This window comes from Cucumis sativus, chromosome 1 (assembly GCF_000004075.3).
Source record: "Cucumis sativus cultivar 9930 chromosome 1, Cucumber_9930_V3, whole genome shotgun sequence".
NCBI classification, from domain to species: domain Eukaryota; kingdom Viridiplantae; phylum Streptophyta; class Magnoliopsida; order Cucurbitales; family Cucurbitaceae; genus Cucumis; species Cucumis sativus.
Window position 1 is genome coordinate 24,197,166 of NC_026655.2, and position 10,278 is coordinate 24,207,443.

The 10,278-nt window shown below is 33.5% G+C and overlaps 1 protein-coding gene and 1 long non-coding RNA gene across 3 annotated transcripts; one reads left to right on the forward strand and one right to left on the reverse strand.

Annotated features, from left to right (window-relative positions):
• Positions 1–1,376: 1,376 nt before the first annotated feature.
• Positions 1,377–8,272, reverse strand: LOC101205722 (kinesin-like protein KIN-14F). 2 transcript variants are annotated; one of them, XM_011661385.2, is made up of 19 exons: positions 7,778–8,272; positions 7,416–7,582; positions 7,059–7,202; positions 6,719–6,970; positions 6,519–6,590; positions 6,313–6,381; positions 5,604–5,681; positions 5,232–5,486; positions 5,069–5,150; positions 4,882–4,977; positions 4,624–4,800; positions 4,439–4,545; positions 4,169–4,347; positions 3,918–4,079; positions 3,555–3,808; positions 3,308–3,471; positions 2,857–3,045; positions 2,149–2,675; positions 1,377–1,847 (listed from the first exon to the last, which is right to left on the reverse strand). In XM_011661385.2, the coding sequence occupies exons 1-19, from the start codon at positions 7,893–7,895 to the stop codon at positions 1,718–1,720; spliced, it is 3,222 nt and encodes a 1,073-aa protein (XP_011659687.1). In that variant the 5' UTR covers positions 7,896–8,272; the 3' UTR covers positions 1,377–1,717. The 2 variants fall into 2 exon arrangements, with proteins under 2 accessions (XP_011659687.1, XP_011659690.1); XM_011661388.2 differs by lacking the exons at positions 7,059–7,202; positions 7,416–7,582; positions 7,778–8,272 and having other exon boundaries at positions 6,715–6,908.
• LOC116402096 lies at positions 4,796–5,673 on the forward strand. The gene is made up of 2 exons (XR_004214502.1): positions 4,796–5,017; positions 5,342–5,673. It is a non-coding gene; the product is annotated as an uncharacterized LOC116402096 (long non-coding RNA).
• Positions 8,273–10,278: the final 2,006 nt, after the last annotated feature.

Genomic DNA, 10,278 nt, shown 5'->3' on the forward strand with positions numbered 1-10,278 from the left:
TTTGAAGGATTGATAGATATGTTGGAGAAATATTATAATGAAGACATTCTTGTTGAAGATTGTGGGAGAAAAAACCAAATCCTGAATGATGAACATTTCAAAGAGTATTTGAAAAGGAATACTAAATTAATAAAATGATTGTATAATACTTAAGAAAAATAATTGGATGAACGACTCTCTAAAGTAGGTGGCGGCGGTATATCTTAAAAATATTTAATGATAATAATGTAGTATATATTCTTAATCATTAAACCAAAAAATAATTACTACAATCTTCTCCACCTCATATCTCTTATATATAATTAACACAAGAAAGTAAAGAGATGAGTTTGTTTATTTGAAGAACTAGAAGAGTAAATACATTCTATAGGATATAAGATTAATATTATAAAGAGAGAAAAAGAAAAAAGGGTAAGAAAAAAAATCCAAAGTGTATTGGAAAAGGAATCTCAAAATAATAATAATAATAAAGAAAAAAGAAGAGGGAGGAGGGAGTGACGTGGCCACGTGGTGTGGTGGATGTGGGACCGAGAGAGGGGGACTCAATTAAAAGGGGTCGCCCTATACGTTCCCTCCTCCAGCTGGAAACGTCTATTTCTCCGCTCAATGCCAAGTGGACCTTTGCTGTTCCTTTCTTTTCTTTTTCTTAATCTCAATCTCAATCTCACCCTCTTTGCTTCTCTACACACACACACACACCTCTCCTCTCCCCTTTCACACGCTCTCCTTTCTTTCCTTCTTTCTTCTTATGACTATTGAATTAACAACATTCCTTCTTCTTTAATATTCCATACCTTAATCAAACTTTTAAATAAATGAAAAACAAACTTGGATTTTATCCTTCTATTCAACTCATTTTAATGTTTTCTTTCTTACTATCATCCATTTAAACCTTCAAATTAAATTACTATTTATAACTCATTCAAAACTTCCCTATCAACAAACCCAATCAACTATGTATAAATAAACCATCTAAATTATCATGTGATAAAAATAACCCAAATTTAGCTAATATAAGATCTTGTACATAAGAAGTGTTTCATTATAAGGTCTTTAACAAATACTCACAAAATATAAAGATATGAACAAACTTTTATTTAACAAGTTGTTTAGCTAATCTTATTTTGTCCACAAACATTTTGAGTTGTATATGGAATGTGATATATCTTTATTACTATTTTTAGCATAATTGGAGTAAGCAATTTGAACAAAACTCAACTACTTAATCAATCTTTCTATCAACAAATACTAATTAGAATGATTCGATATTAATAAAACTAAAGAGGACAATTTAAACAAAATTCAACTAGTCAAATGCACGAGTAACTTTTTTTTTTTTTATATAGGTTAAAGCTTTAAATTTTCACACTCAAGGGTGCAAACACAAAATACATTTGATTCTTCTTTTTTCTTCTCAACTTGGAACTTTCTTGTGTCACATTTTTGAAATTACAGAACTCAAAGGACCAATTATATGAACAAATTTGATTGTTGTACAAGGAGGAACCCCATATTTCACCATACATTTGAAGATTCAATAGAAAAAAGAAAAAAACTTAGGCAACTTGAAAGCTGTTGCCTATTTAACAGAGAAACCCTCTCTTTCTCTCACTCTCACTCTCTCTTTCTATATACAACAATAAATAAGATACAAAAAGGGGAAAACAAAAATGAGGAAGAATCAATTCATGAACAAACTCCATCCAACAATTCTCATTTAGTATTTGCCACCCTTCCTCTTCCCCCCCTCAACTGAAACGACCTGTTTCCCCGTCTTAGCCACCGGTTGGGCAATTCCAGCTTGTGGTTTCCGTGAAGGCGAAGGAATCAGTGATGGAATGAAGCTCCTAGTTTACAAAAATATTCAAATATATCAACCTATGAGCATAACAAAAGTCATGCTTGACTTTTAAATAACAAAATGTTATGATATAAGTAGTAATAACAAACCACTTTGGGATTTGCTTCTACATTCCTAACAGTGTTTTAAAGTGCTTCCCTAATGAACACTTGAATCAAACAAAGAACTGTACGAGTTGAAAGTTCTTTTCCACATCAGCTAATTCTTTTTAAGATTGTATAGAAAGAGAAAAATAATCTTCTATGTCGACCAAAGAGCAGGAAAGAATGTAGAGATTGGTTAATTACCTGACTTCTGGGCTCTTGGCTGGCTTAGGACTAGCTGCTGGTTTCTTAATCTTTGATCCCAAACCATTTGGAATGCTTGAACCCTTTGGAATTGGAAGGCTTGACTGCCAAATAATTTCTGGCTCTGATGTTTCACTATTTACAGTCTCATGATCATCAGAATCATCAGTGCTGGCCATCTCATACTGATTCCTCTGCACATCAAATTCTTGGTTATCCTTCTTGTTCATTGAAGCATTGTTGAATGAGTTCTCAGGGTAGACCTTTGATGGATCTACAAGAAAATTCTGATCATATGTCTCAGGCAACGTGTTTACATCCCAAGGTCCTGTAATAGTTTCATCTCTTCTAACGATGCCGTTCTTGTTAACCATAGCTTTGTCGTCCCAATCACTCGAAACAGATTCTTTGTCATCTTCTCTTGCATTCACAAGAGTTGCACCCAATGGTGGCCATGGAGAACTCTTTAATATGTCTCGGGGATCTAAGCTTCTTCTTTTGAGCTTTTGGTTCGCTTGCTTTTGAGCCTGTTAGCAATAGAGCATGTATGAGCAAAAGATGTGTTTTGGGGACCGACCAAATTTTTTAATAACATCCAAGTGGAAGTGGCTTGAGCTGCATAAATAATGAACTTGAGAATCTCTAGTTTTAGTATAACTTTCATGCAAAATATTTTGTGATCAAGTTAAGTTTCAATACAATTCTTACCTCCGCAGCATTACGGACGTCTTCCAATGAGCTTGTTCTGTTAACAGACATCTCCACAACACTTTTATAGCTAGGAAGTGAAGGGGATGACAAGAATGTTTTCATCCTACTTTTTTCCGGAGTGCTTGATCGAGAATTTTGCTCCGTTTCACTGTCCTTCTTCACTAAGGCTGCCTTTAGGCTAGCTATCTGATAATAAGAAACAAAGTTCACGTAAATATATTAGTAACAGGATGTACCATTACTTTTCGTTTTGGTACTAATCAAAAGCATATAAAAACATGGAAAGAAAAGAGCTTTTGAATTGCTTGTGGAAGAAAAAGGCCATCAACTAATGAATCAAGCAGAATTTGCAGTGACAACTGGCGAAAAAGTGAAAAACAAGAGACAAAAAACATAAAGGTCTTCCAAATCCTATCAACAAAATAACAGACAATAAAAAGTACAAAACCTGTTCCTTGAGCTCTTTGGCATCAGAACTATCTTTGTTAACCCGAGCAGCACCAAGCTCAACAGTTGAGACCCTTTCGGCGAACTTTAAAGTACTCAATGTTTCTCCAAGAGCTTCAGGCTCTGGACTTATGTGAACAAACATGAGTGTCTTTGCTTGACCTCCTGAAAGGATATTGAAGCAAATGTAGTTAGCCAAAATTTTACAGTGTCAAAAGGGAGTTCATGGTTTTCAAAGTCACACATACCAAGTGAATCTTGGAGTAGTTGTGTGAGTTTACTGTTCCTATAAGGGACGTGTGCATTCCTTAGAGCAAGAGAGGAAATGACATCTCCTAATGCAGAAAGAGATTTGTTGATGTGTTGTGCCTCTTTCAACCTATCTCCTATAACCTCAGACTTGTCAACCCTTTCACTTCCTGCCAAGTCAACAAGATGCATACACCCACGAAGCGTAGCCCCGGATGTCAAATCTTTTCCTTGAACATGAACAGTTAAGCAGCTGCAAATTGTTGCAATATTAGTTAATGCACAATAAGAGGAGACTTCTGACACACTTCATACTAAATTTATTTAAGAAGAGTTTGCTTCATAGTTAATAGCAAAAGTACCTGTGAGAACGACTGCTTCGATCATTCATGGCGGTAGAGCTCACTGCACGATTCTTTTGGCCCAGATTCATCAGATTTATAACATCCGATGTTGACGACACGGGAACAAGACATGCTTCTGGTACGTTAATCCCATTTTGCGAACTGTTACGAACTTCCAACGTAATTACCAGTTAAGGACATGCAATACAGAAAGAGCTTCATAATATAAAAGAAAATAAAGAAATACAGAAGGGAAAAGAAAAGGATATCTTCGGTTATTCGAATCTGTCAAAAGGAGATCCCTAATTTGGTCATTGTAAATCTCAAGCATCTGAACAGATATGTCATAGGAAACAGTCTGTTTTCTTTGTTGTGAAAGAATAAACAAATCACTCAACGCCCTGTAGTTTACACCTAAAGTGTCCTCGGTGAGCTCTGTTGGTCCTGACTGAATTTTACAAATGAGATTAATCAGTAGCATCACTAGAAAAAAGCTGTTCAATCACAAAATTTATATAGTTGATGTTTAATTCTCTTACCATGGTGTAGGTTTTTCCTGATCCAGTTTGGCCATAAGCAAATATGCAAACATTATAACCATCGAGCACGGATCGAATCAAAGGTTGAGTATCTGAAAATACTTCCCCTGCATAGAGAGAATGTAGGTGCTCAATACTCATAGTGCAAAAAATTTACATGATACAACCATAAAAAGAATTTGAACCTTGGGTAGCAGAAGGCCCAAATACTTTGTTAAATTTGAATGATTTCCTTCCCTCCTTGCCATATTTCGATGGTGTCATAATGCTCATATTCCCTTCATCTATGCGATCGACAGTAGAAGGTCGATTTGAATGCCCACCGAGGAATGGTCGAACTCTACAATATACTCTGATATTTCCTGAGAGATGAATGCAATATATGAACATTATGAAGAAGTTCACATTACAAAGCTACAAACTTAACCCACTGCAAATGCTACCTTTCAGATCTTGGACTTGGTTGTATAGTTTTCGATTTTCTTCAAGAACTCTTCGGTATTCTGAAGCAGCATAAGCCACACTATACATGCGCTTACCTAATTTAGGCGGGCAGTTAGACTGAGAATACATTTGAAGGTACGAGCTAGAAGAATGATAAAAGAATTTAACTTAACTAGTAATTTATACCTAGAGTATTGAATTCCTCTTGGTACTTCATTTGCAAAATCTGCATTCCGACCTTGGTTTCACCAAGAGCATCCTTTAACATCTACAGAAGAAAACCAACTATGAAATTGTATATTCCAGAGGAGTAATTAGCTATTAGCTACTACATTATAGCACCAGCTACCTCTATGTTTCTCTGTTGCTGTTCAAGTAGCATCTGTCTTCTCAAGATTTGGCGTTCTAATTCCTCGTCACGTTGATCATTAGCCTCACCGTTTTCCACTTTTGTTTCAGGACAACTTTCTGCTTCAGGAAAGCTCTCTGCCTCGAGACAAATTGTTACCTCTGGACTGTCTTTTGGACTATTTATCTCTTCAACACAACTTGTTGCTTCTGGACTACTTATTTCTTCAGGAGAACTAGTTGTTTCCTCTTCCATCTTAATCTCTCGAAAACATAACATATGTTAGCATCTCATCCAGCTTAAGAAGAAATGGTCTTCAACTATAAACTTAGTGCCAAAATGTTGTCGTAAGATATATAATTCACAGCTTACCGTTTCATCAGCAGAAGTTATCTGTGGAGGAGATTTGTTAGATATAGATTCTGCCACATCTTCTGGACTTGCTTTTATCTATCAAATGGGAAGAATGGAATGTCATAAGCATAGAACAAATAGAGAATATATGGAGATGGAGTGATTGTTAAATCACCATTGAATCCGAAAATTTAAGCTATCTGATGAGTTATAACAAAGGTCTAAGTTTACTGATATGTAATAAAAATTGGTGTAATCACGATAGGATTCTATTAGTTGATCAATCATAATGGATTTGAATTGCAAACATAATTGAATTGCTTTTGATTGCATTTACTTAGGATTACAAACATGTCACATTTTACGTTAACTTCTACTATTATCACTTGACTCTAACGGTAATGATAATGGTAAAACGTGACAAATTTATAATTCTCATATCGTTACACTAATAGTAATTGGAACGCTGACCGTAATGGTAAAGGTAAAGATAGTGGGTTCTACTTAATTTTCAGTACAAACAAATTGTGCACCCTCCATTCCACAATCAGATTGCATGTTTCGATTACATATTTAGAGTTGGGTCCTAGAGTTCATTATAATTACACTGTGAGAAATATTGTCATTATAATTACATATTTAGAATGGAATGTCATAAGCATAGAACACTGGAAACAACTAAATACTGATTCCTAAAGAAAAACATTGTGAGAAATAGAAAGTATACCATATTGTTATGAGTTGCTAGTCGATGCTCAAACTCTTCCATGACTTTACCAATCATACATTCCACAATCTACATATTCATTTTCAAAAAGGAAAGTAGAAAACAAGTTAGGAAATGAAGAGATAAGAAAGAAAACTCAGCTCAACCTCTTCATATTTCTAGGAAGAAGATCATTATAACTTGATAATTAAAAGGCAAACACATACACTGGGGATTTCGTCAAGCTGTTTATTTGAAAGAAGTTGAGAAAGTAGCATATGTAAGGGACGGGAAGATCCCTGCGCTCGAAATTTGTAAAAGGTCATTAGATGGTTAATTAAACCAACTCAATCAACAATGTAAAGAAAAATCAATCAACAAGGTAGAAACCGAAAGCAAAGAAAAGAGGGATGAAAGGCTCACTAACTGCTTCATTGCTATTATCATTGCTGTTATCACCACTTGAAGACGATTCAAGAGAAAAACTATCACCATTAGATGAAGTTTTCGTAAAAGAATTCATGAATGGTTCTGAATTTTTTAGCACCACATTTTTCCGCGATGTCGGTGATTTCGCTGCCCCACCAAATTTCCACATCCCGTTTCCGCCTCCTTGTTTCCAGGTGCTATATGACTTGAGTGCCAAAACGGAATTCACAACCCTTGTAGATTTCCCTCCCTAACATAGCCATACACATCAATACAACCAGAAGAGAGATAAATCTGCTTCAAGTTAACGAAAAATGATCAAAAACCACCAAACGTACCTGTTCTAGATCAGAGGCTTCAAAAGTTGGCAACCCCATTTCTTCTATGGCCACCAGAAAATTTCTCACATTCTCAAAGTATTGGTATGCAGATAAGGGTGCCCCATCAGGAATAATTACAGAATCACATGGGCCTTCAACAACCTACACAAGAACAGGAATCGAATGACCACACGATAGACGTACTCGCCAAAACTTTTCATAAGATGGGAAGAATATTTACGTTATTCCAACTTTCTAGATATATATATATATATATATATATATATATAATCTTCTGGAACCAAGAACTAAGACAACGTCGCCACAAGATGCAATAGTAACAGAATAAGGGAGAAAATGATGAACTATATATACCTTTGAGATTGCTCCAGGTTGAACCTTATTGAGAACATTGCAAAGAATAATTCCACTTCTTAATCCAAGCCTAAATTCCTCTTCAGAAGGCTCAGCTGGCAAGTCTTTACCACCAACAACCCCAACGGTTTTCCTTAGCCACCCGGCCGCTTCATACCTTCTCAAGGCTTCAAAGTAAAATGATGAACATTCAATTTCATTTCCACACCAAACGTGGGATTGAATTCAAGGTAGCTAACATATGTTTCTCAAAATACATTACAACAACAGAAATGGTAAAAATCAATTAACAAATCACATCATTCAACAGACATTATGTAAAGAAAAGGAAAGCCCAGAAAACAAGAAAACAAAGAACATACAGTCTTCTTCAGACTTCTTCGAAGCCAAATCGATATTACGGGGACGAACGCCATGCTGCTGAAGAACATCTTCAACCACAGAAGCAACAGAAAACGGAAAAACTTGCTCTGTCGCCATTACTAAGTACCCTGAAGAACAATCAATCCACAGAAATGACTAAACTATTCAAAACAATCCCAATTTCGAAGAAAACAAATTGGGTGTTCGAATAGAAATGAAATAGAAAAAGGGTGGAAAGGAGAGCTCAGGAGAAGGGGATTGTTGATTCTGGATGATGAATCATTGAAAAATTTGAAGAAAAGAGGAAGAGGGAGAGAAAAAATTGGGCTTTTTTTAGCGGGTGGAGTCGTTTATTGTTGTTAAGAAAGGATTATCTCTGTGTTTATCAAAAATCTTTGATGGGCGTTTTCAGTTTTATGTGTTCGTCCAAATTTTGTTGGAGAAAATGAGACCGAAGCTACTTCCGAGCCTCCCGCGAACAAAGATGGCATAACGGTTTGTGTTCAACGGGTGAGAAATTTTAAAACCAAATATATATATATATATATATATATATATATATTTGTATTTCTCCCAATTACTTCTAATTCTTTTTCAATTCACTTTTTCTTTTTCTTTTTATCACCCAAAATTACCATTTCACCCCTACAACACAAAATCTTCCATTTTATTTTTGGAAATTATTCTAAACACAAAATTGTTCCAAATATTTACAAAATATATGATATTTTATTATATTTTTTTAATAAAATATTTGAATTATCGATGAAATTTTATAAATAAAAAAAAAATAGAGCCCTAAAATAGTCATTATGAAATGTTAGTTTCCTTCTCTCACTTGTAAGATTTCTTTTATTATTATTACAAACAAAAATCTAAGTTTTTCTTCTTTCTTTTTTCCCTTCTTCCCACCATGGTCCATTGCTCTAATTCTTTGGTCCACAATTGCATATCATTTTTCTTCCTAATTTTAACCTTTTAAACAAAATTAGGTTTTAATAGGAGGTCGGGTATAGCTTTTATCTATCAAATAAAAAATAGTAGCTTAATTGATATGCAAGTGTATTAGCAACTACTAAGTTTGAAATATCCTCATCTGATCTGTACTTAAAAAGCTGTCATGATTTCTAATTATTCTATTTATGTACGGTGTAAATTATATTCTTTTCTAAATTTGAATCTTATAACCAACGTAACTGAAGAAATTAAAAATGACAATTTTGGCAATGACAATGTAGATACATTAAACATCATCAAGTTAAAAGTCGAGAAAATTGCCAAAGAGATAAAAAAAAAACGTTCACACGAACCTATTTAATCTATATGTTTTAATTGAAAATGAGAAAAGAAAAAGAAATTAGAAAGAACTAATATGATGATGAGAAGGAATCTAAAATATCACTTAAGAGAAAAGAGGGAAAATAAATTGTAGTTAGATAGTGTTTCCTATTCTAATTTTGGTGTTGATGTAACAAAAACAAATTGTTATTGGTGTGATAATGATTCAAACATCAACTTTTTTTTTAGTTAAACAGTTAAAAGTATCACTATATATCAAGATTTGGTATGTAAGAGACAATAATGTAAGATTCAGTATTGAAATACTCATCTTATTATAATTTGTATATGAACATAATTCAATCAATATCGTGTTTGTATTGTTCGATTCTTCCGATCCTTTTCCTCCTGGTTTAATTATTATAGCTTTGTTATTTTTCAGTCTTCATTTAAAAAAATTTGTTCACTAAAATATTTACTTTTTAAAGAGTAGATGGGGTTAATATAATAATTTTGAAAGTAATGGCAATGGCAATGGCAATGAGAAGTAAACCTTTTCTAAATTAAAAAAAAAAATCAATTAAACATTATCTTAGAAAAGAATGTCATTAATTTAAACAATTAACTAATAAATACAAACTTTAGATGGTAATTTTGTTTAAAAAATTAATAATGAATTAAATTTGGACAAAAGAAGGAGATTATAATTATTTTAGGTTCCTCTTTTTCCTTCATAGGTTACACTCTTTCATTCATTAAACAAAAGCCATTATATCAAATGGCTTTTGCTTGAATTCTACACATCATCTGTGTATTTGCTTTTATTGCCTTAAAAAATATATAAAGATATATATTACATTTTTGTTCTTAATATATTTTGTTAATTTGTAGTCTCAATTATTTCTTTATTTGTGAATTTAAATGTTAAAAATGACTCTAGCGATAATTACATGATATAATATTTCATCTAAGAAAAGTAAAAGCTCAATTTTTTTACTAACTTCCTAAAAATTTAAAGGTACACACAAAATCTCGTTTAAATTTTTAACGATTTACTAAGCATTATTGCAATTCATCATTTAGTATCAACTGACTTCAATTGTAATTTTTTTGATCGATTTGTTGTTGTTCTAATCTTCTTAATTGAGTCCACCCCACTTGAATGTGAGTGTGAACTCAGTTAAACTTAGATATCAACCGCATTTAACTTTTCATCGTTGTG